This window comes from Perca flavescens, chromosome 16 (assembly GCF_004354835.1).
Source record: "Perca flavescens isolate YP-PL-M2 chromosome 16, PFLA_1.0, whole genome shotgun sequence".
Lineage (NCBI taxonomy): Eukaryota > Metazoa > Chordata > Actinopteri > Perciformes > Percidae > Perca > Perca flavescens.
The window spans coordinates 23966158-23993346 of NC_041346.1; the positions used below are offsets into that span (position 1 = coordinate 23966158).

The 27189-nt window shown below is 40.7% G+C and overlaps 1 protein-coding gene across 5 annotated transcripts in view; it reads left to right on the forward strand.

The window, feature by feature from the left end:
- The window catches only part of LOC114570634 (disabled homolog 2-interacting protein), a 176294-nt gene that overhangs the window by 7862 nt on the left and 141243 nt on the right, over positions 1-27189 (forward strand). Inside the window, exons 1-3 of one of the 5 annotated variants that reach the window (XM_028601016.1) lie at positions 4428-4698; positions 7549-7673; positions 12974-13100. In XM_028601016.1, coding sequence (XP_028456817.1) covers positions 7575-7673; positions 12974-13100 — 226 coding nt within the window. In that variant the 5' untranslated portion in view covers positions 4428-4698; positions 7549-7574. The other 4 variants (XM_028601017.1, XM_028601014.1, XM_028601015.1 and 1 more) reach the window with 4 other exon arrangements.

The window sequence follows — 27189 nt, forward strand, 5'->3', positions numbered from 1 at the left end:
CTTGCATTGCCGGAAAGTTCTGGGAGGAAGTTTAATCACCGTCTCTGCGTGTGGGCTTACAGTACCTTGTGGCCTTTGCGGCGTTGCTTTGTACGAGCAGGAAACAAGATGAAGCTTTTCATCAGCGGCGCAGCAAATTCTAGGGCTCTAAATCTTTCAAAGCTGCATCAGAGCATGCTGGTGTAGCCAGTGGCATGTAGACAGGCGGGATTTATAACTTCTACTATTTAAATGGATGCCTCTCTTCCTAAGTGCTTCTTCGGTGGGTTATGTTGAGTGCGTGCCGTCACAGATCATTAATAATAAACCAAAAATGAGTGGTATTCAAAGTAATTTTCCCTGTCAATTTGCATACCACTATAAGACAATGATGGAGACACATGGAGAGGCGTGATTGGGAGGAACGGCCTCCCTGATCTAAACCAGAGTGGTTGTTTGTTGTTTGTTGTTGGACTTCTGTGTTAGTCATGGATTGTCTATAACAAACACCATGTTCGAACATAGGGATGCTCATAAATGTACTTGGTACCAGAGCACCCTAGGCCAAAGGTCAATGATCGATTTTATAATCGTTTCATCTGATCTGAGGCCGTATGTTTTGGACACTTGGGTGAAGAGAGGGGCGGAGCTGTCAACTGATCACCATCTGGTGGTGAGTTGGGTCAGGGGGTGGGGAAAGACTCTGGACAGACCTGGTAAGCCCAAACGGGTAGTGCAGAAATGCTCAAGGCTCTGGGTGTGGAGGGGCTGTCCTGGTTGACACGCCTCTTCAACATTGCGTGGAAGTCTGGGACAGTGCCAAAGGAGTGGCAGACCGGGGTGGTGGTTCCCCTTTTTAAAAAGGGGGACCAGAAGGTGTGTGCCAATTACAGGGGTATCACACTTCTCAGCCTCCCTGGTAAAGTCTACTCCAAGGTGCTGGAAAGGAGGGTTCGGCCGATAGTTGAACCTCGGGTTGAAGAGGAACAATGCGGATTCCGTCCTGGTCCAGCTCTTCACTCTCGCAAGGATCCTGGAGGAAGCCTGGGAGTATGCCCAACCGGTCTACATGTGTTTTGTGGATCTGGAAAAGGCGTATGACCGGGTCCCCCGGGAGATACTGTGGGAGGTGCTACGGGAGTATGGGGTGAGGGGGTCTCTTCTCAGGGCCATCCAATCTCTGTACGACCAAAGTGAGAGCTGTGTCCGGGTTCTCAGCAGTAAGTCGGACTCGTTTCAGGTGAGGGTTGGCCTCCGCCAGGGCTGCGCTTTGTCACCAATCCTGTTTGTAACATTTATGGACAGGATATCAAGGCGTTGTCGGGGTGGGGAGGGGTTGCGGTTCGGTGGGCTGGGGATCTCATCGCTGCTCTTTGCAGATGATGTGGTCCTGATGGCATCATCGGCCTGCGACCTTCAGCACTCACTAGATCGGTTTGCAGCCGAGTGTGAAGCGGTTGGGATGAGGATCAGCACCTCTAAATCTGAGGCCATGGTTCTCAGCAGGAAACTGATGGAGTGCCTACTCCAGGTAGGGAATGAGTCCTTACCCCAAGTGAAGGAGTTCAAGTACCTTGGGGTTTTGTTCGCGAGTGAGGGGACAATGGAGCGGGAGATTGGTTGGAGAATCAGCGCAGCGGGTGTGGTATTACATTCAATTTATCGCACCGTTGTGACGAAAAGAGAGCTGAGCCAGAAGGAAAAGCTCTCAATCTACCGGTCAGTTTTCGTTCCTACCCTCACCTATGGTCATGAAGGCTGGGTCATGACCGAAAGAACGAGATCCAGGGTACAAGCGGCCGAAATGGGTTTCCTCAGGAGGGTGGCTGGCGTCTCCCTTAGAGATAGGGTGAGAAGCTCAGTCATCTGTGAGGAGCTCGGAGTAGAGCCGCTGCTCCTTCGCGTCGAAAGGAGCCCGTTGAGGTGGTTCGGGCATCTGGTAAGGATGCCCCCTGGGCGCCTCCCTAGGGAGGTGTTCCAGGCACGTCCAGCTGGGAGGAGGCCTCGGGGAAGACCCAGGACTAGGTGGAGGGATTATATCTCTAACCTGGCCTGGGAACGCCTCGGGATCCCCCAGTCGGAGCTGGTTAATGTTGCTCGGGAAAGGGAAGTTTGGGGTCCCCTGCTGGAGCTGCTCCCCCCGCGACCCGATACCGGATAAGCGGACGAAGATGGATGGATGGACTATAAGACACTGACTGCAAGAGCTCAAGTGAATTATGTTTCAAGAGTCAGATTTCAGAAAAAAACTGTGTGAATACAGCAGCAAGTTATAAAAGATCCAATCAGGTTTTGTGTGACTTTTTGTGTGCAGTAGGAAAAGCACACTAATAAAATAGATCATGGCTGCACCCGATTTATACATTTTTATAAACATGATTGTTTACAGGTCATATGCAGAATATATGGGGATATTGTCTAAATAAAAGCAATTAGTTTCATGTAAATTAAATCCGATGGGTACTTTGGTGAGAGAAGTGTGGAATTGAATTAAATCTTCACCGGATATTCCAAAGCTCTAAATCAGACTCCGGCTAATGTCTGATTAAGGTGAGCTGGGAGGCTGTAATCCATATTATGTGGGAGTCGTAGGTACAGAAACTGATTTGTGTTGGCAAGTCAATATTAACTTCTTTTTCATACGCATGAAAAAAACCTAAAATATCCAGAAAAAAAGGTACGTTATTGAATGTATAACCTCGCTAACATCTGTTTTCTTAAGATTATGTTCCAAACGCAGTTGTCTTGGTGGATCAACAAGGCAGCCCACATACTGTACTCTGGCATCTTCTGCTTTTGTGCTTCACTCTTTGTTGGATCACATTTTCTCTCCCTGGTTTTTTTTCTGTCCCTCCCTCGCTACATTGTCGACTGTTGCTGGAACAGAAGAGCAGACATTTCAGACAAAATGTTTGCGAGGCATCTCCTCTAAAACTTAAAATATTGATCTAATACCTTTAGGGCGTTTTATATTTGCTCTATTAATACCTGACAATAGGACTCTGTAGCAACTGGTGAAAGGTGAGGTATTGTCATGTTGTGGAGCCCAGCTATCGATGCAGGGGGAATAAAATGTTAATATTGTGCAGCTATTGCTCTCACTCGACCACTCATATATAAAACACAGGAAGGAGCAGCAAAGCATGGCTATAAGTATATGCAAATAAAACGTGGCCATGCTTGTAATCTGAATAAGATTAAAGCATCTAGCTGCTATCTGATTGGAACACTGCTTATCTTTTACACAAGAGTGAAACGCACTTATCCTTGACACCGTGTTTTCATGAACACAAACATGTATGCATGCATGTATACTCACGCCCAATGAATACATTATCTGTTTTCTCTTTCCTCTTCTATTCATTTAAGCCTCATTAAAATGTGCTTGATTAAATAACTACTACAATCAAAGGTTGCAATAGAGAGCCGACTAATGTGTAACCTAATCATGCCATTTTATTTGACTGAAAAAATGATCACTTTGCTTCAAGATAGAAACACTGACCAACACCAAAACAAATTTAGGCATTTCTTATGCGCAAAAATGTGGAGTAGGCTACAAAGTGAAAGGGACAGTGTTTCATAAATGGATTTTAAGAATGTACAAGAGAGATTATTCATTCCATATGGGAACATTGTAATTGAATTAAATCAATGGTCTTTTAGGTGGACACAGTAAATATAAAATATATAGGCTATAGTGTTGTTGCGTACCACCCTTGTCAGCCTGTCCCTAGCTGTCTTAGCATTACAGAAATTCAGCTCCTTTAAATCTCACATAGTTGCCACAGACTTGCTAAGCTAACGTTAGTTTTCTAAAGCTTTTACTTTAGCACGTTAGCTTTTTCTTAGTTCTTAGATGTTGATTATTTTGATTACCGTAAGTCCAATGTAGTAGCCTATTATCTTTTAGAGAAACCGACGGTTAGTTATCTAGCTGTGACCAAATGTATGCTAATACATGAGCGCCACAAATTGGGGCTAGCTAGTGATAACAGAAATGTCACCTTACATAAGTCTGCATAGTGGTCTAAAGTTAACTTATAGCTACCTTAACTAAAGTTATACTCTTTAAGTTATCAGGGCTGGAAGTAACGGAAAATTGTAAAACTTATATAGCTTATCTTTACTGTACTGGTCTCTTTTAATACATCAATGACTGTACCACGTTAGGCTACTATTGAGTAAAAGTATAATGTTAACCAATTATTAAAAAAAAAAAATTGGTCGGTTAGTTTTACTTTTACCTAACATAATGTCAACGTTATTTTTTCTCCCAAGGATTGCTAATAAAAACAAAAGTCACATTAACATGTTAACAGTCTATGGTTCAAAGGCTCCATGTGTAGCAAAATGGTCATTGGCCGAGGTTGCAATTGGGCCGGGCTAAGCAATTTGTGAACAGTGCAAAAATTCAATATAATAAATAAACACGTCGTTGGGTTAAGATGAAAATGATTGTACTTCGGCATAGGTACAAAAAAGTGTTGCATGCATTTTAATTAATCGCTGGTTTAATGTAGCACCCGGTGAGCATGCTATGTGACACATATCAAACACACCCAAATTTTGAGTGACCAACAGGTGCAAGGTGTCCATAGCCAGCTAGCTAACATCATGCTTAATGCTAAAATGCTAATGGTGGATCCCCCAGCGGTGATGATGATGATGATGATGATGATGATGATGATTCACCGAGGAACTTTTACCTTCAGTGAGGTGAGGCTTTTCTGATGTTTTTGACTGCTAGCTAGCTAATCTCTGTCACAGTTGTGAGTGACTACAGAGCCTCGATCAGCTCAAAATGTCAGCGGGACGGATAGGGGGAGTGGACAGGTTATATTATACTCTTAGAAAGAACTAGCAGAAAGAGTAGATTAAGGATGATTTCGCGGTGTGTTTCCTCAGACAGGTGAGTAACGTTATCATAAATATATATCAGTGGGTGAGTACAGCAAACTCCGAGAACAGCAACATTGCTAGGCAGCGTGTAGCGTTGTGTGCGCGTGTGCACCAACGTTACGTGTGCAAAAACTGCCCAGATATCTTTTGCTGTCATGTGTGTGTTTGTGGCTGCAGCCCCTGTGGACTTTACATAACAGTTAATTAGATAATAAGTGTCAGGCTGTTTAATTGCTGTAGCCTAATAGTGCCCGAGATGTATGCACTGTAGGCCTACATGCTGTAAAGTGCCGTCTATAGAAAGTGAATATATTGGACATAGTGGTGTTATGTGTAACAAATATGTAGCTAGCCTATACGTATTACATTTAATGCACTTAATTTTGTGGCCTCAATGTGTTCTTTATTTTGACATGTCTAGCATATAACATCATTATCTTGTACATTTCTTGGGCTGTTTGTGATTTCATTAGCTTTGATCATGGAGCCTCACCGCCACAGTAGGAACATGACTGCAGTATGTTGCTGTGGAGGAAAAAATGGTTTGTGGATATATTCAGCTAGCCCAGCCCACTACCTCAGACAGCAGTGCCTGCAAAATATCGATAAACTACAGACTACCTGTCAAATACCTGATCAATACATCATCAGCATGGTCAGGAAAAAAAAATCCATACAATTTATATCACATCAGCGAGTTGTCCTTGGTTCTGTCTGTCCACCAGAGTCAATGGGTTCTGTCAAAGAAATGTAGTGCATGGCTAAACGTGAGCTGTTTTTTTTTATGGGATTGGTCCTGCAAGTGACTTCTGTGCCTTTTTATTTTTGTCCTTACTTTCTATTTTTGTAGATGCTGAACAGCTTTGTTAGTTAAGATATTTACATCATGAGAGTACAATATTCAGATGTGAAACATGCAGATTAATCTTACCCCTGTTGCTCTTTTTGAAAGACACCAAGGTACACATTCCAAGCAAACTGTCAGTCAGAAGACTTCCTTAATTTCTTTCTTTCTTGCCTTCCTGTCTCTTGTCTATCTCTCTCTCTCTCATAATTCTAAAGCTTGTAGCATAATTTAATCAACACCAGGATGAAAAGCTCTCATACTCTGAAAGTCTCAAAAGAAGCCCTACCAAATGGAAAACGGTGTGCTTGACCTGCTCCTGTCCACAGCGTGACTGTAAGCTGATCAGACAGATGCAGTATGCAATAGCTGTATCTGAGCGTGTTTGTGCATTAATGTGTGTGTGTTTGACTTAGTCCAATGGCACGGCAATGAGGCTACCTCGCATATGAAGCTAAGTCACTAAGACAAATTGATCAAAGAGACACATCTGACAGGGTTGTCTGACAAACCTAAAGTTAATGTGTGGGTAATGTGCATTTTGCACACTCGTGTCCAGTGTACAGGAGCTCCAAGTCCCCAATATTGTAAATTTCATTCTTAGAAAATACATGACAGACATTCACAGTGCAGTTTATGAATGACATACATCTCATTATATTGAATATATGCTGTGTAACTCTGCACTACTGAAGAGTCTCTGAAAGCACACTGATCGTTTAATATTCTCTTTCCCATTTTTTTACATTTCTAAGAACAGAGATGAAACCCTGTAGTTTCAAAGTCACTACCATAAGCACACACACACACACACACTTTGCAGTGAACTTTCAATAACATAAATAGGAATTTGTCTATGGGAATATCTTTTTTTTAAGGACATCCCATCTGTCAGTGCTTTCTCAGTTACTTTTGATCAAGTATGGCTTTATACGCATTGCTTGTTGTTTGCATCATGATGAAAACACATTGAAGGGCTGCCTCTCTGCATGGACTTGCCCTCTTAGCAGCAAGAGCCTCAATGTACTGTACCATCAAAACGGCACACTCTGACCCACATACGCCTCACATTAGCCGCTAGCTGAACTACCCACAAACAACACAGCTCACAAGGGCTGCACCAACAGGTGAACTAGATCTTCAGAGAAATAGTGGATGTGTAAAGAAAATGTATTGAGAAATGTATTCTCACTGTGTGCGCTGTGAAGTGAGAATACCAGAGATCCTAATAAGGTTATTTTTTTCCACAAAGCTGATCTGTAATGAAACTCTTGGATTATGTTCTGTGTTGATTGATGTAGTCACATTGTCTCTGTAACAGTAACCCATGTGTGAAAATTGATGCATTGCGTTTCCCTGTGTGAAAAAAAGCATATGCATTGCTTTTCTGAGATTTATGTCACCTCATCACTGGAGATGCAAGAGAATCCAATTCATACCTGTCTTGGTCGATTTATATTTATCCCTTCTTCACCTGACATCCACAGAATAAGTGAAGTGAAACAAGTGGAGTGCATGCGGTAGTGATTACCTCAGTGGCATTTCTCATTAGGAAAAGAGTTTTTGTGATTGCTGAGCAAAAACAGTTGTTTGCACGAGTTGAAAAGCATATTCTCATAGATGAAGGGGCCAATGTCCACTCTTTTCTGCCTACTTCATCCCTCATTCTAAAGTTGTTGTTTTTTTAGGATATCACTAATACTAACACAAAACTAATATTCCACTCCATTATCAAACAAATATTTCAGTTTTTTCTGGGCGCCTTTCGTCTTATCTCTACCTTCACAACTGCTATATTTTCTTTGTGTGATTGTCTTTTCTAGATGTGCGGTGTCCATCGAGACAATGGATGTCACGCGGTCACTCCTATGAAGAGCAAACGGTGTGGAACCCGAAGTACTGCGTGGTTGGTGACTGTCAGATGCTGCTTCTGAATGAGGAGGAGGTGGTGAGAGCAGACTGTACTATCTCTTCGTCTGTCATGTCCCTCTGTGTCACTATTGTGCTTCTCATCCGTTCATGTTCTTCATTTTTTGTTTTTTTTTGTCCTTGCCAATTTTTTTTCCCACGTAGTTGTGTATTTTCTAACATCCTAAATTCATGTAGATATTATTTCTGTCACATTTTATTTGGTTAGTCCATTGCTAGTGACTGCAAAGTATCAGATTAGGTTGCGAAGTGAGTTTCAGGCGAAACTACTTGTCATTGTATAATATATACTAGAGATGTTCTGAGATTTTTTTCCTTGCCGATTCCGATACCTCAACTTGCGTATTGGTACCGATGCGATACCAGTGTGTTAAAAAATACATATATTATTATATTTATATGATATATATGTTTTGACAGCTGTATATTACTATCCCTGTATGGATGTGATATTGCTGTCATTGTTGTTAAACTCTTTGTGAAACATGAAAAAACACAAACAATGAACACCACAGAACATTCTTTTACTATCCAGTTTGACAGTCAGTCATAACAGAAAACGAACATGTATGAACTACTTTAGGGCACCTAGGTAGCTCACCTGGTAGAGCCGGCGTCCATATTCAGAGGCTCAGTCCTCGACGCAGTGGCCGCGGGTTTGGTTCCAACCTGCGGCCCTTTTCTGCATGTTATTCCCCCCCTCTTTCCCCTTTCATGTCAAAGCTGTCCTAAATTACATGGTAGCAGATCGGTGCATAAACTCCATTACTTGCCGATACCGATACCAGCATTTTAGGCAGTATCGAAGGCTTTTCTGATATTAGTTGCGGTATCGGAACATCTCTAATACATACTAATAATAATTATAGGTAGACCAAAAATCGACCAGGCCAATACATCGGCCAATATTATCTTATTACAGATATATTAGCAGTGTTTCCTTTAGGATTTTTTTTTAGCAGTGGGGGCAGGTCTGAATGTCTAACTAGGTTTAATGTCCAGCTCAGTATGTATCTTGGTCACAATTCTTTACAAAAAAAAATTCAGTATCAGTCGGCGATTAATAATAATAATAATAAAAATAGCTAACTATGGAGAAACACAAGCTCCTGAGTGAATCCTGTGTTTTGTGAGAATCTACATTTACATTTCTCCCACAGTGGAGACCCCCAGTAGCCAGGTTATGCAGAGCAAGCTGAGTCTGGCTCTTTGACTAGAAAACAAATCATGAGTCGGCAGGGTCAGTCTGCAATATCCCATCCTTGTTTAATAGCTTTGTGTGAGCACATTTTAAAAGCTCCCTCATGCCCTACACAGGTGTTTTCACCTATTGTGGCTTGACTGACATATTCCTCACTGTCCTGGTATGTCAGAGGCACATATAGTTAGTGAGAGCTGCTTATCCAAAAGCTTCTACCGTTACTGCCTGCACCTCCTGCCCTGTGTGCCAATAACTCATGCACATTAGTGTCTGTTACTGAGCACGGCCAATTGCATACGACATGAATTGCTCGAAATAATGTTTAATATCCGATTGCAAAGCCATTTCTTTAAAGTAACGCCACTATCTAAGAACCATTAGCAACAAATTAAATTATAGCTGCCTTTGGGAATTTCTAAAGCCTTCTTCTCAGCATAGCAACAGGGACAGAGCACTTACGGTGGGTGCATACTTGAGACTCAGACACAAGTCCACGGTTTCAAAGTCACAAAAGCACCCAGACAAAGTATAGTTAGTGGATTTGCCAAACCTGCATACCAACATGACCGCTGGAACTGGGGAGAAACGTGTGGCGTCAGTTTTTCTTTGTCTGCAAGTACTGAGGTATGCCAATGCAGAAATGGAGCAATAATTGCAGGGAGGAATTACTGTATTTACATCAACCAATTGGCAGCCTTCCCGCTACAGTGCTTTTTCGTTTCACTGCAGCAAAGAACAACAGCTTTTTAATGCATCCATCCAGAGACCCAGACTCTGAAAGGTCATCCGTAACACTGCTGGATTTCTGCAATGTCGGCAGACTGCAGGTCAAAACGATGATACAGTTTTATAATGGCTTGCTCCAGATGAGAAGTGATGACATGACATGGTTTAGACAGCTAAACAATTTTAAGTAGAATGGGTTGTAGCATCATACAGTTGTCGTGACCGTATACAGTTTTCAGTTATTTCAGCAACTCTTCATTCTCTGGCAGAATGATTGGAACATGCAGAAGCTCAAGTGAAGATAATGATTTTTAATCCCCCGTGTCCTCCATGGCTACTAGCAACTGCGTGGAGGGGGTCTTGTGTGCGATCATGGAAGGCTTGTATCATGTGGACTCGCCAACAGTGTTGTCATTACTTAGAATTCCTCATGGGGGCGACAGAAACTACACACTATAGCTTTAAGTCCCATTTGTTCTTGTTGCACATGCAATGTAATGTTTTGTTAAACAAACTATTCATAATGCAACATGTCTTTTTGAAATACATGATTGATTGATTTAGCCACAAATTCAAAATAAGAATTGTTTCTTGGCTCTTATGTGTGAAGCTGACAGTTGCATTATGAACTTTTTTTTGTGATAGTACAGTAAAATGCATGAATGCGTTACAATATGTGTAAAGGCTACATATTTCATTTTCTTAGATTAATCATTTAGTAATATGTATTTGTCTTTATTCCCTCTTTAGTTGCTAGTAGTTTTTGACTTTGAGTTTGTTTTTGCTTTTTCCAACGTTTTAAATTGTTAAACTTTTCTTCTACACAATTTCAGCGCTTATTTCTACGTCCCATATTTTCTGATATGAAACAAAAATTGAAAATGTGACTCAAAGTCAACACAAGGGTTAAATTGGGCCTTTGTATTCCTCCGTTCCATACCAACACGAGCAAACACTAGAGTGTAACAAAAATAAGTGAGAGGAAAGAAAAATCAAAGTGTATAGCAAGACTATAAGAATCTCTAAAAGTTTAAATTGTTTCTTTATTCCTTTGTTTCTTCCTTTTTGTTTTTTTGTCTTTATTTCTTTATTTTTATATATTTTTATTTCAAAACGCAGAATTGACTTGCAATATCACTGAACAGCTGATGCTGACATTTTCATTTGTAATACAATGTTTACTTAATAAATGGCCGTGGCCTTGTTTGCCAAAGGCGATTAGGCCCTTAGCTATTTGTACAGCCAACGTGACGTTTCTCTAACCGTAAGACAAACGATGCTTCCACAAACACAAAGCGAGCCAAAAAGGATATATTTCAGAGTGAATGCAAAACTGGGCGAGAAGGGATAACAATCTCAACATTTTTCATTCTCGAGGGCTGCAGTATGAAGGTAACAAAACAGAAAGAAAGGTGTGATTCCAGAGGGGTTTCTAGAGTTGGACTTTTCTCATTTTCAACTTCAGCTTGTTGCCCATGAAGCACACTGGGTGTAAAATATTGATCAAGTTCATTACTCTCATCTACATTTCTAAAGATGCACATGACTGCCAGTAGAGGTGGCTCATGATTAAAGACAAGTCAAAGAATCCTGCAGAACAGCATTAAGATTTAGCCTCATTTTCAAGTGGGCTTTGCCATTTGCTTAACTGTTGTAATCAAATCAGCGCTTACTGTACGTCCGTGGCAAAATCAATTATCTTAATTGAATTAGCAGAGAGTGAAAATATACATCACTGTTTCCTGTTTGCAATATTTTTCCTCAGTTAGTCCTTTCACAGAAAATTTGTTATATGGGTTCCTTGGTCTAATAAGAACAATTGTAGTTTAGTTTAATATGTAAACTTTTATGAGCTTTTAGTTTGGTACTTTCTACCCACTTATTAACTGGGTATGAATGGATTTATATTTTAAGAATATTTGTTATCTTGCTATGAATATAATTTAAAATATATGATACATATACAAAATATATATATATATATATATATATATATATATATATGAACTATTTAAAGTTGAATGAGGGGTGGGAAAAATAAAAAGCTTTGGCTTCGTCCCACTTCTTTTCAGACGGATTGAACACATTGTTTGTAATACTTTATATTGTTTTTCCTTTTTGTGTGTTGCTACGCACTTATCGTGTTTTTATATTGTATTTTATTTAGGGCTGCCACCTCTTAGTCGATTAGTCGACTAATTGGTCGTTTTGGTCTTAGTCGACTTAAGATTTCTTTAGTCGATTAGTCATTTTTTATGCTTATTTATGCTTAATTACTTATTTCCAAGAAACTTATGAGCACATTTATGGTAAACACAAGATTTAAAGTGGTGCTTTTGCAGGATTAATTGTGGAGAAACTCAGTTTTACAGATGGTTAATTAACTACATTTATATTGTGCTTTTCTAGTCTTAACCTCTCAAAGCGCACAGCTCTGTCAATTAAATCAACTAATCGATTAGTCGACAAAATTGTAAAATTGTTAGTTGACTAAGAATTTCTTTAGTCGAGGACAGCCCTAATTTTATTTTTTTGTTCGAAATAAAAAGAAGAAGGAAGAAGGATTAAGAAATAATACATTTTTATAATAAAGCCACAGATTATATTGAAATCTCTGGTCAAGACCAGTGTTCCTGGAAGCCAGATACCATGGCTGTGACAGTGCGTTACTGTATGTATCCCAGCCTGGATTGTTGCAGTGAATAGTGTCAAATTACAGCTCATATTGCTAAGTCATAATGGCTCCGACCACCAGACATTGTCTTTACGTCAGAGGCGGTGTCGGTAAACCTGAGTCCCATGAGGCAAGTAAAGAGCTGTCTCTCAGAGAGATAAACAGACGGACACGGAAAGAGTGGTATAGAGAAAGAAGACAGACAGGGCGCCACATTGACAGAGGTGTGAGGATGTTTGATAAGACCATTATCACTCCTCTTGGAGGACATCAGGCCCTTTCCCTTTTTCTCTCAGTTGCCACAACCGCCATCCTTTTCCCTTTGTCTGTTTAATCTTTTGGAGCCAAACATTTGGTATGCAAGCTATAGGAAGATATGTGCTGACATAGACTGATGTGCTGCTAATGCCTGCTTTGTTTTTCCAATGACTCCCCATTCATCACAAGCTCTACAGCTTTGTGTGCGCTATTGGCCCAACACAGCATCAAACACGGTGAATAGCCACAATAACATAGATAAGGAGCCTCGTTATTGCACGTGCATTCCTCACAGCCACCATTTTTCTTTTTGTTGGCTTTCATTCTTCTGTACGCTATCTACTCTATGTGCCTACTTTTGTACCTGCGCCTTTTGTTGACTTTACTCAGCCTTTTTTATCCGTCTTGAATTTCTTGCTCTATGTCTCTGTCCCCTTTCTTTCTCTCTCTGCCTCAACAGATCCGTTCCTTGTTTTTGCAGGAGAGGCGCTCTGCGTCAGGCAAGGTCCATCTTCTGCGACGCACCATCAGCGTTCCAGTGGAAACACAGTTTCCAGAGTTCCACAGCCAGCTGTCCACTGAGAGCGGTGAGTAGCCTGAGGATTAGTCTCGCACTGTCCACACAGCGTTACGGGATGGGAGAAAAAGGTGCTCTGGATCATTGCCATGTCTTTAAACCAGTCGCAATCGTCATGGAGACGGAGCCCCTGTGCCGCTGCAAAATAGCCTCGGGAAGGAGCTTGTTTTGGTGGAACGTGTACGTTGTAAAGTTGTTTTAGTCGTGCAACAGAAAACTCAGATTGGACAGATAGTCTAGCTAGCTGTCTGGATTTACCCTGCAGAGATCTGAGGAGCAGTTAACCATAGTCCTCAGAAATCCACCGGAGTTTAAAATTCCAACACAAAGAAAGCGTAAGGTAGCGGGACACCCGGCCGAAAAGAGGTGCAGCCGGCGGAATTTCCGACGACACCGGAGCAATCCCGGAAGTGGAACGTCGTGGATATAGACTACCTGAGAGCATACCTCTCCAGTAATCAGGATGCAAGTACACACACACATACTTCAATCAGGAGAGACTTTGTTGCAGATATGCAAATATTTATTACAGATGAGCATGATATGAACATGGATACATGAAATGTGCATAGTCTTTGGGGATTAAACTCCATCATAGTAAATATTTAAAGGGGCAGAGAAACAGGCATATTCCCCCCCGATGGAGCCTAGACACTGGTGATGGCGGAGAGGGAACCAGGAGGTCGAACGGAGGACCCGTCCGCCAGAAGGGACTCCGGTAGCAGGTTGACGAAATCCGGAAGAGGAAGGGGAGGAGGAGGAGGGTTGGACATTTGCCTGAGAAGACAGCTGATAGCAAGAGAGGGACATTTAAAGCAACCTGTCGTTCTGTGATTGGATCATGATTTTGTGGCCAATTCTGATTGGTTTACTGAAGAGTGCACGCCTCTATACAGCTGAATAGAATTAGGGAGAAATAGTGGTGATTGCAGTCATAGAAGTCTTCCTGAAGGAATTTGCGCTGAGCTTCATATGCACGCACAGACATACTTAAATGACCTTCTGAAAACCATTTAATTAAGTTAGAATGATTTAATAACCTAGAAATCAAATATTTAACATTCGTTCAACATATAAAAATGTAATTTATTATTAAGACTCTGGAGAAAGAGGAGAAGTTGGTGCTTTTAAAAAAAAAAAAAATAAAAATGTTATGGCTTGTCTCTGTTTTTGACCGTTACATTCCAAATGCATGTCCAAGGCTGCTAAGTATGAGCTTTAAAGGAACACGCCGACTTATTGGGAATTTAGCTTATTCACCGTAACCCCCAGAGTAAGACAAGTCGATACATACCCTTCTCATCTCCGTACGTGCTGTAACGTTGTCTGACGGCTCCAGCATTAGCTTAGCCCAGCAGAGATCCTGCAGGTGACTGGTTCCAACTAGCCTACTGCTCCCAATTGTGACAAAAGTGACAAAATAACGCCAACATGTTCCTATTTACATGTTGGGATTTGTAGAGTCATAGTGTGTACAAAAAACAACGTAACATGAGACACAGCCATCTTCTAACAGTAAACAAACTGGGAACTATATTCTCAGACAGGCTTGCTGCGAGCATATCACTCCGCCCAAGTACTATATTCTTCCGCCTGAGAATATAGTTCCCGGTTTGTTTACGGTTAGAAAATGGCTGTGTCTCATGTTATGTTGTTTTTTGTACACGCTGTCACTCTACAAATCACAGCCTGTAAATAGGAACATGTTGGCGTTATTTTGTGAGTTATTCGGAGCAGTAGGATTACTGGAACCATTCACCTGCAGGTTCTGTGCTGGCCTGATGCCGCTGGAGCCGTCAGACAGCATTACAGCACACACGGAGATGAGAAGGGTATGTATGGACTTGTCTAACTCTGGGGGTTACGGTGAATAAGATAAAGTCCCAATAAGTCGGCGTGTTCCTTTAAGTCAAACTTCTCTGCACAAGCACCGCAGGATGCTTGCTCTACGCAAAGGTCAAATGGGCCAGTGTAACTCAAGAGAAGCACTGCTTTCTGCTGCTCACTGACCCAACCAGTCAAACACTCACGCGTGCAAGTGAGCCGTGCATTGCTTACATGCCTGGGTGAGCCTTTCGAAATTGCTGATACTCTTTTCTTCTGCCTGATATCCACTAGATGGAGAGCTTGCTGCTTCGTAGCACTCGCATGCTTCACTCTCACCACTAAGACAGACACTGAAAATTGTTTTGGTTTCTTTCCGAACGACAGATGGCACGTTGCACTTTTCCTTGTTGTTAATGACAATGTGTGGTATTATATCATTACTTTCTGGATGTGCCCAAGGGCTTAGGACAAGATGGAGCAGCTCAGTGAAAACTGGTGAGGTCTGTGGATGTGGCCGTAAGGATGAACACACAGAATAGGTCAAAATGAGACACTATGCTGTGGATGAAGTAGGGTGTTGGGGACTGTAGAGGGGGGGCTGGTGGGTGGGTAAGGGTCTAACTGGATGTGATGGGATGTGGGACAGGTGTGGGAAAGAGGGGTGGTACAGGGTCTTTTTTTCTTTTTCATTTGGCACACAAATATATTCATGACTTACTGCAGTGAGTGTCTTCTATTCTTAGGCCTACTTTTAAATTTTCTCCTTACCATCATCATTTAAAACATATTTTTTTGTATGAATTAGAAATTGTATGGCTAGTTTGAATATTTTTTCCTGCAATCTGAAGAATTGTAATTGTCCTAACTAAAGCGTAGCTCTCTTGGATCTATTAGCAAGAAAAAACAGAGACTTAGCTATGCTCCGGGAGACGCACCAGCTGAGTATGGATGTAAGCAGAATGGAGAACATTATAAAGTCTGCACTTCATCCTTGGCCTTAAATAAGAAAAACGGGGTAACAATACTTATACTAACCTCTTTAGCTACTATTACTGGTAAAGGGGTGATGAGGATGGCAGAGTTACGTTCATCAAGTGTGCGTGTGTGCAATGGAAGGAAAGCATAGCATTTGTTAACATCTATGCACCAAACATACAAACATAAGAAGTCATTTTTTTTACTCTGTTGAATAAGGTACTGATAGACTCTGACTATGAGTCCATAATTGGTGCTGATATGAATACTATACTAGATCCAAATTTGGATAAAACGAGCAAATCCAGCAAAAAAATAAAAAATAAAATGAGACACTAGGTGGCACTGAAGTTTAGTCTTTCAAGTATTTGTATCCCACAGTTACCGTTGCTGGGTTATCAGCTGGCATGCAACCTAATATAACCCCCCTTTAAATCAGTGTTATTTAGTTGACATGCTTGTTCATGATTTCATTTCGCTATTTTACAACAACAAGTTTAAGTTTTATTTAAGTTCAGTCATTTCCTGAGGTGTTGTTGCCCTCTATCCCTGATACAGTGTTATTGGATAGCATAAAGATAATGTGATTTATGGTTTCTGAGACCATGGTTCTTTCTTACCACAGTGATTTGAGTAATGCTTTGTGCTGGGATCAGAATCATGCTCTCTGCAGACACTCTATGCCCAGGAATTGTTGCAAAGATTTGTTTAACCCTTGTGTTGTCTTCCATTCGACCATGTACTTGTCCTGAAAATCGACACGTTCTCGTCTCTTTTTTTTTTGACACTTTTGTCTCTTTTTTTTCAATGTTTTGGGCTCTTTTTGTTTTTAACGCTTCCTAACCATGTATAAACACCACTAACACCAACTTATTACCAGTTTTACATTTACTACATTTTTGGAGTTCATGGTCAATAAACCTAATTTATAGGAAATTATACCTACTTCTTGAGTAGAAATTATGAATTATTTAGACTGAAATGAAGGATAATTACAGAAGGGTAAATATCAACGTTCAGTCTGTTTTTTTTTCTTCAAATGCACTTTTTTTTTTTTTTTTTTTTTTTATAAAACACCCCAAAGTCAATGAAAGTAGATATCCTATCTTATGTTGTACTTGGGAAGCGCGATGTATGGAATCATCCATGTTATTTTTGGGCAATTAAAATTAGGTAGTTAAAAGGAAACCCATATTTCAGATATAGACATTTTGAAATTTGACACAAAGACAACACAAGGGTTAAACAGTGATATTATTACCATCCCTTGACCATTTAGTTCAGTGTTAACAATTCAAATATAACGTTAAAGTATTTGCAGAAGCATTTCTTACCCCTTAGTTGACATGGAGAAAGATATTTAGAAGACTTTATTTATTCCTCAGGTTATAGATTATTTTAGTTAAAGCATTGCGTCATGTTATTTGATACAACTTATAAAGTGTCTCATTAAGTCGTCTTTTTCATTTTATTTTGTATTTTCAGCTCAAAAGCTTTAAATTCCTCCAGTTTTTTCTTTCTTGTGTTTTCTTTTGGACACTTGTCTTTTTACTATCATACCAAAGTGAGATTGCATTCTTGGTGAGAGTATGCTGAGGGCTAGATGATGAGACAAGCAGAGATGTCCTTCTGTCTCCTCAAAGTTCTGGCTGTTACCCAGCATTCTCTGCATAGCACATATTTGACTTTAAGATACAGGGACACTTCTTTGCTGCAATTGTTCAGTGCTTAGTCATCAATCAATCAAAAAGCAGAGGAGAATTTTGGAATTTGTGCATCATGAAGTGGGGTATGTGTGACACGCCAATTCGTATGCCATTTTTGCCGTGTTATTAAGATGCATACTACTTTTTTAGCGTGTTTCTCAACGCCGTTTGGCCTCCATTGACTTACATTACCTTGCGTGTCAGTTTACGCTGTAGCGAGTAGTATGAAAGGGATGCCGGGGTGGTGGATGGGTTAAACTCAGGATTTTAACCCAGGAGACTGGGGATTGTGTCCCGCGTGTCACATTTCCTTTGTGTCCAGTCTGCCACGTTTCCTAAACTCAACTGTCGCTTTCTTCTTTTCCTAAACCCAACCCGCGTGTCACGTTTCCTAAGGTGGATGGTGGGGGTGTGGCCTTGACCAACTGCCACTTTGCTCGTTTGAAAGCCATGATGTCTCTCTCTCTCTCATGGGTGTGCCAAATTCTCTGGGCAGAGAAAGGGGAGGTAATCTTGCTCCTTATGACCTCATAAAGAGCAAGAATCCAGATTGGCCCATCTGAGCTTTCATTTTCTCAAAGGCAGAGCAGGATACCCAGGGCTCGGTTTACACCTATCGCCATTTCTAGCCACTGGGGGACCATAGGCAGGCTGGGGGAACGCATATTAATGTTAAAAAACCTCATAAAGTGACATTTTCATGCCATGGGGCCTTTTAATATTCACAATATTCATTTTTATCAGAGGCATATATGCACATTACTGGTTGAATTGGTGGTGGGATGAGATACCGCTTTATTAAAACACACTTAACGAGTTCACTGGCAATATAATACTTCACAGGGACAAAAACAAGTGTTTGCCTCGTTGAATGTCATATCGACAGAAGGGTTGCTGTTTTAATTTTATCCCTGAAAACCAAACCGTAATATTTGTTCTAGTCCCCTCTTCAGTGGCTAACCTTTAAAGTTTCATTTGTGCGTGTGCGCATGTATGGTTTTTGAAATCCTATTCCACATCACAACACTACAAACACTCCCACGGTCTATGTTTTACTAGATTATTCATTGGCGTAGGCCCCACCTGCCCTTGTCCTTGTGTGGCACAGGCTCCAAAATAAGCAGCATGAGAATAAAAAGTACTTTTAGATGAATAGGAATCGACAGCAAATCAGAGAGCGCTCTCATCTCGTCTCATCCTGCGACTGAATAGTGAGCGGCTGCCTCGTCTGTTCTTTTGAACTCGTTGAAGGTTTTGGCACAACAAGAGACGGAGAGCACTGTTACGCTCCCTGCTGAACAGCTAAGCTTAACTTTACTGAGGTGGAAGTTTTTTCTTCTTTTTTTCTGTTCTGGATGCTGTTTTAAAAAGGTTCTCATCTCTCCGTTCTTTAAAGATGCTAGGGCATATGCTGCCCTATTTTCCAGTTTTCTCCATACATATTTTCAATAAAGCTTTAGATAGGATTAAATATAACTGGATAACTGACCAAAGGCTGTTGAATGATTTGTACATGCCTTGTAGCCCGAATACTTCCTCGCATGAATTTCAAGCATCTTAATATTCCCTGTAGGGCTGCAACTAACGATTATTTTAATAATCGATTAATCTGTCGATTATTTTTTCGATTAATCGATGAATCGGATAAAAAAAAAGCATTAATTTACATCAACTCAATACATGCATACTTATTGTTTTAGTTAATAGTTGTGTAAAGGTAAGTAACCCAAATAGCAGATACAGACAGACAGACAGACAGACAGACAGACAGACAGACAGACACACACTTATTTATTAAATTATTACCATCATTGTAGTAAGTGCAAGTTAAGTTCATTTATACACCACACACTAATATATTTGTCAACAATAACTGATATGGGACAAAGCACATAATATATACATAACAGATTGAAAAATGAATGGGCCAAAAAAGGCGAGTGAATAAAACCGTGTCTTTAGTCTTGCAAAGTATACCACCCCTGCTTTATTACTGTTATTACCGAGCTAACGCTAGCTTGTCATGCTAGTCAGCTGGATAACGAGTAAACAGCAGCACCAGAAGAGCTACTGGAGGGACGGTACGTTCCTCACTTCAGAACGGAACAGAAGTAGGATAGTGTAGTGACTTTACCCTGCTGTTGAACTCCCTTCCTCCTCATCAAGGACTCCAACATGTTTACGTTTTAGGTGCTGACTCATCACCGTGGTGCGCCCGTGCCATGCCGTGTCGCTTTTGCTTTATTTAGTGTGAAATGCTACCACACCTTGGATGACTTGGGTCGTACTGATTTCTCTGCCTCCGCCGAGTGTTTCAGAACAACGTTACGGGTCTCTCCGGTCTCTCTCCGTATTTCCTCTACCCCCGCTCTGCTCTTTTTTCTTTTCTTTCGCTCCGCGCTGCTCCGTTCTGCGCTCAACTCCATTTTTTTTTATCTCCGCGACTAGGTGGCCTAATAGTTGCGCGACACAACGAATTGATAATTAAATTCGTTGCCAACTTTTTTAGTAATCAAATTTTATCGATTTTATCGATTCGTTGTTGCAGCCCTAATTCCCTGTAATGTTTAATTTAACAAAGTCCTGCATGCCTCCATCTCTCCCCACAGACTTTATAATTACAATTAGCTATCATTAGCCAGAATGGTATTTGTTGACTTTATGCCAGTCATTCCAGTCTGTCCTGAATAATGGATTGTTTTGCCCTGTATATGTCAATGTCAACTCAAAACATTTTGAATATGTGGAGCTATAACTTATCAAGAATTTGGGATAGTTGAGAGAAAACAAATTTTAAGTTAGAGGTTGGCTGGGCTCCATTTGGCCGTGTTACGATGCAGAAAAGACAGGAGCAGCAGGAGTGGTATATGAGCGGCACATATGATGTAGAATCCCAATCAGTAGTTATCAAACTGTAGCAGTCAGTGTAGATGCTGTGGTTACACTTATTTTTGAGGATGAGTTGTACAATTGCTGAACTGACATAGGTAAATGTAAGAAAGGGCAAAAGTATGCTTACCATGTTAAACAAACATTTATATGCAACCAAATCAACTATCTTTGCAGCCAAACTTAAAAGTTTTGTACCATTATAGTTAATTGTAGTAGTTGGAATCTCTTTGTGGTATGTGGGGCGTGTCGGATAAAAACAAGCAATTTGAAGACGTCACTTTGAGTGCCGAGAAACTTTCACTTTATTTTACATTTCATAGGCTAAACAGTTTCTTTTTTTAAAGAAAATAATAGTTGCAGCCCCGATGTCAACTTTCTGCACAATTCAGGTCGGCAAAAGCAGCATGTGTTGTTTCATGTTTCAATCCCAAAATTGCAATGAGTGGAAACCGTGCCCATCCAGCACAACCCGGTCAGAGTCCACCCATTGTTAATATCCAGGCTGCAGTACTTTATAAGTTCCTAAATCCTTCTGGCATGTTAATGTTTTCCAAAAACTGATGTTACCACGTTCTCTTTATGATGACAAAAAAATATGCTGAGAGTGTAAAATGGATCAAAGTGGAAAACTTCAGCGCTGCCACAACCCTCTCCACACATCTCTCTCTCTCTCTCTCTCTCTCTCTCTCTCTCTCTCTCTCTCTCTCTCTCTCCACCAACACCACAATCTGGAAACTGCTCATTTCTCCTCCCTCCAATTCTGTGCTCACTTATATACTCTCTCTCTCTCTCTCTCTCTCTCTCTCGCTCTCTCTCCCTCCCCACTCTCCAGAGAGGGGCTCAGTCAGACAGATGTAACACAGCGGTAGAAGCCTGAGCTGAGCTGGCAGGCTGCAGGGGCCAGACCAGAGCCAGTAGCTCTGACTGGAGAGAGCAGCAGAGAGGGAGACAGCAGTGGCGGCGGCAGAAATAAAACAGTAGTTGCAGTAACAGTTTTTAAGTAGTCGCAGAGGCGACTTTTGCTTCAGGATATGGGCGTGTTGATCCAGGCGCTCATCACACTGTGAATTTACCATGGACCCTGACACCAGCACCCATCCAGAGGCACAGCATGGTGAGTGAGATCTGAAGCGCCAGGGTGGCAGGGAAGGATTCGAAATAATGCAAGCCACTCTGTGGAAAAAGTTGAAGAAAGCGCGTTGGTGAACAAGGGACGCGGGTCACGTGGTTTTCCTGTGAGCTTGCTACTATGACCAGGCTCTCCATTTGGCTCTTAAGCTGTTGACTAGGGCCTCTGTGGTCAGATGAATAGGACTTCAGTCTGTTCTGTTGGGAAGGGGGTCGAGGGGTGAGGGGTGTTACAGTACATGGCAATGTGATGAGATCAAGCCCGCTACCGACATTTTGCTCTAATGACCTTTTCGCCATTACTTTAACAGCGTTCTCAAGTTATAAGCTTTGTTGTAGCAGCGAAATTGCATGTCGAATGAACCTCGTCTTCCGTCTGTGTTCCGTCTGGCTGTTTTGGTGCGAGCTTGGTGGAGCAGGAGGCTCTCCTCTTCCTCTTTCAATGGAATAATTAACCGTGGCATATGCGAGGGCCGTGGGTGTACCATTTCTGTTCAAAAGCAGCAAGATAATTTGACGGTTTTGTGAATCTGTATATTTGTATGCAGTGTAGTGGTTGCACCATGTGGGTGTTTGTGTTAGGGACACAGAGCGGCACGAAAGAATGAAAGTGGGAGAGGGAAAGCGAAGGGGAGAGACAGAAAGAGAGTTATGTACACAAATAAATCCGGGGGGATCTAGACTGCACTGTATGGCCAGTGAGAGTGCTCAGTCATTCTCTACCCCCTCATTTTCCGCTGCCTCTTTTTTTTTTTTTTTTTTTTTTTTTTTTCTCCACTGCTCCAAATGTTAGAGCCTAAACTAGATAGTTAAAAGGCAGAAAAAGTGGCATGTTATTAACTGGGCCAGAAAAGAAGATGTTTTGTCTTCATGGCCGATGGGGAGGACTCTGCTGTGCTGCTGATGAAGAATGTGGTTAACAGGATGAGTCAACGGAGAACATATTTCCAAGAGACTGAAGTTTCGGTCTAAGCCACATTGCTTTATGCACTGGGCTGTCTGCCACCACGGAGAAAGAGAGACGACGGAAAGGGAAAGAAAACTATTAAAGATGAAACTTTGTTTTTATCCATCCCCTGGGACTTGGAACTTCTGTTAACACTCTAACCCAAATAAGTGAGAACATTGAGCATTTTGTCAACCTTTCACAGTAAGGTTTCCCAACATAAAATGTCATCTTCATACAGTGATTGACTCCTCTCCTCTCAACCAGTCAGCCGGCCTCTGTTAATTCACACAGCCTCAGAAGATCCCTTCTAAAGGTTCAATATAAATAGAAAAGTGAGAGTAGAAATGGCAATAATCTGATATCATCCGATTACATTCTCAGGAAGAATTCACGGCTCCTGAGACTCGTAGGCATCAATTTTCAATCTCTCTTTCTCACACACACACACACACACACGTTTGTTTTTCTATATTTGTGGGGACCCATCATTGACATAATGCATTAACCCTCAAACAGCCCTTTAACCTTGTGGGGTCCAGCATTTTGGTCCCCACACGGCTGTGCAGACCCCACAAGTATACTGTATTCTCTGGTTTTTGGACCCCAAAAACAAATATAGTAAACAGGTACACACACACACACACACACACACACACACACTTGCTATATTACACATTGCTTTCTGTATTTTGCATATAAAGTAGATTTTGATCTGCAGTTTGCATCTAGCTGATCATTAAGGCACAGGCACTGTAACTGCATCCACCTATTTCCTCTTTCTATCTATAGAAAGCAAATGGTTGCTGATGCTGGACATCCTCTTCTACTGTACAGTCCTTTTAGATGATATTCTGAGTGGCATTGCTACCAGATAAGCTAATATAAAATTGGTAACTTACATAACTAACAATAGTCAGACATATGAACTCAATCCAGTGTATGGTTGGGGTACACCAGTGCACCCAACAGTTTAAACAGAGACTCCCACTACAAGTATTCCTCTTTACAAGCAGCCATGCCCTTTTTGTCAAAATGAGCACTTCTACTAGCTTATAGGAACACAGAGATGAGGGGGGAAGTAAAAAGGGCGAGGCAGAGAAACGTATCCATGTCCTTTCATTGACATGTAAATAGGTCTGCACGGTTGTGTCCTAGTTGGGAAAGGTTGAATGCCTGCTCGTGTACTAGAGGACAAAACACAACAATGTTCTTGTGTGCGTGTTTTGTACAGAACTTTTATCAGACAGGGGGATTACACCTTTGAAATTTCTCCTCTTTCGTTATAAAGCGTTTTTTGTGAAAAAAAACAAGGAGCTTTTCTTTCATTTTCCATTTTGAGGTGAATTAGGGTTTCTGACTACACACAAAATTCCCAGATTTTATCCAGATGAAACTGCGGTCTTGTGGGCGTAGGCGCTGCAGGGCTTTGTCGTGAAGAATGTTCAGCTTTTAATAAAAGATTTATTCTTGCTTGTGTTGTCATGTGCTTAAATCTAGCCAGGCTATGGAGCTGGGTGGTACAGGGCGTGTACATTTTGGAACTGGGCTGTCAGCTTATTCGTTTTAATGTAGTTATAAAAGAGGAAAGACTATCTTGCATCAGGCCTCGTGGTCAAGTCAAGTTCACTCTGCTGTACAGCACAAGAGATTTTCTTGTCTTGGCAGATGAGTGTTGTCTGAAGGATTTAGAGACTAATACAAACATGATGTTTAGTCTATCGTGTCTCCAGCTGTAAACGTGTGTGTGTGTGTGTGTCTGTGTGTGTGTGTTGGCAAAAATATTTTTTGCCAAAGTGAGGTCTTTCTGGCCCGTCCTACTTCTTTAAAAGGCACGTCAAATGTGTTCATTTGATTCACTACATTGACATATTGATTATTGCAGCTTTAAAACTGATTATTACTGGTTATAACTGGTTTGGCCACTTGGGAGCAGAAGCAACAAGTTGTGAATGTAACACTGACATTACTATTACCTTTTAATGCGTAACTTTCATCCAAAATGCAACCTAGGATCTTTTTGTGAATATACCTGAGTCAAACTTTGTTTGTGTACACAGTTTACTAAAAAAGGTTTTGAACAACTCACTTTAGCAGTTGTTGTTTACGTTATCCGCCATCTTGTCAGTCAAAATGAGTCAATCTCCGAATGCATAGTAACGGGGAGGGGAGGTAAGATGAAAACTCCTAAAGCTTATTTCCATATAAAGTGGTATTTTAGTAAAAAATATTAGTAAACTCTGTGTACACAAACAATGTTCTCAATTCTGGAGGTCATGTGTAGAGCCCCTGGTGATACTTCGAGCAAACTTTCACGTTGTGTCGAGCCTTCTTAGGGTTTTAAAAATAACAATTTTGATGCGATCATAGTGGCCTGCTATCACTCCCATTCAAAAGGCCATTTGACCGAAAACAAGAATACGGTGAATCTTAAAAATGGCGTTTCCATCCTAATTATGCTTTGAAACGAAAGTTTGACTCGGGTACATTCACAAAAAGATCCTAGGTTGCATTTTGGCGAGAGTTGCGCTTTAAGATGAAATGGTGTTAGCAAACCGTAGCCTACCTACCATACACACCCAGCTGTTACAGAACGACATTCATCTGGAGTTGTGTGTTTGGCCAACTGAAGAATGTAATTTCTTTTATCTCTGTTTTAGGTTGCTACCAACTCCTGAGGGAAATATCTGGCTGCTAAATGCTCCAATACTTTTACGTTTTCCAGCTAGTCACTAACTCTTATCTGTCTGCTTATTTGGTGCTGAGCATGTAGTGGACGCTAGGAGTTTTATCACTCTGAAAACATCTGCCTGCTACAGCCAACAATGACAATCAGAGTGGTGGGATTAAATCAATCCCAAAATTGCAATAAATCAAGTCTTTGTGTTATTGAAAATAAAGGTTTTTCCAATCAGCAGTGTTAAGTAATACATTGTGATCTTGTAAACCCCAAATTATTAAATAATTGTTATTTTAAGCATTATTATTTACAGGAAAGAATCATTTTGAAAGGTAGAGCTAAAACATTTGATATACAAATGGCAGACTATGGCTGTAACAAAGACATGGGTTGTGATTTCTTTAATTTCAGAGTAAAGATTCTTTGTTATATACTTTATTTCCTGCAATATCCTGAATTACTTGAATTTGGGTCAATATGATTGTGATATGAAGATTTTGTAAATATGTATCTATGCATGTGTGTGTGTGTGTGTGTATATATATATATATATATATATATATATATATATATATATATATATATATATATATATATATATATATATATATATATATATATAACAATTGCTATAAAGCTCTGTAAAGCCCAGGAGAACTGCAGAGTCAGGTGATAATTCTCTGCTTTAGCATTATTAGAAGCATTTAGAATAAAGTATAAATAATAAATGGCATGCTGCTTGTCATGCTCCTAAAGAGGTCAAGGCAAGCGGTACTGGATTAGTTGGGCGGGAATAGAACGTCTGTGGCAGGCTGCGTATGTTGCACAGGCTTTTCTTTACTAAATTAACTCTGACGACTTCTCATTTGTGGGTTGGATGCTATTTTGAAATGAAAAACAAACATAACCTATACACATCGTTTACAGATTGTGTCTACATCCAGTTGAGGCTGATTGCATTTCACACTTGGCTTTAAAATTCTTTTCAAATGTAGCTCGAGTGGCTGCTTGTGATGGGATTTTGCCTCCATGCTTAATATTTGACTATATCTGTGGAGAAAACTGCAGATGTTTCTGAAGACAGAGAAGAAGAAGGAAAAAAAGCACTCATCACACACATTTGGGCTCAGTCATACAGCAACCCAAGAGGATTGCTGTGGCTATTTGCATAATGGATAGTACTACACCGAAAAATGAGAAAGAAACTGCTGGATACCAAAGAGCCATACAAACGCAGAAGAACAGAGAGACAAGACCTCAGTGGTCTATGTTTGGTACTTTGTTGAGCTATATATATTCACTACAAACTTGACTAGGTGGTCCTTCTAAGAGGTCAAGGATGCCTTAGTCTTGACACTACACTACGTATATAGAAAAATGTATCCCTGACCAAATGTGGCGGGAACAATTAGGTCCTGATGCGTTTGCATGCATTCACTCCTGCAACTTTAAAAAGCCTGCTACGTTTTAGCTTGCTACTGATTGAGCTATTCGGAAAGCATTTGTGCCTCTTATACCATTTGCCTTTTTTCCAAATTATCCCAGGAACTCAAACCAGTCCTAGATTACGAGTGACTGCTTGGTCTGAGACCATTTTTGTGTGTTGAGAAAAAAAACACGTAAACATAGATGAGTTTGAAGTTATGTTTTTCTTTGTAATATACGAGTGTGTGATTTGTGATAGAAGTTGTAAAGGAGACATTCAGGCGACAACACGCCAAGATGTCTGTCTCAAGAGTAGCAATCTGCTGAGTGTGATGTTCTGTTTCTTTGTCTGTTGTAGTACGTAATTTGTCTGTTTTATGGTACGCAGCCACAATAAAGCAGTCGGCAAATAAATTATAATGTGTTTGCCCTGTCTCCTTTATATAACTCTTCAGTTTTAAGCTTTAAAACTGTCATTTAATGTAAATGTCAGTAAATGAAACCAAATCTCTATCCATAG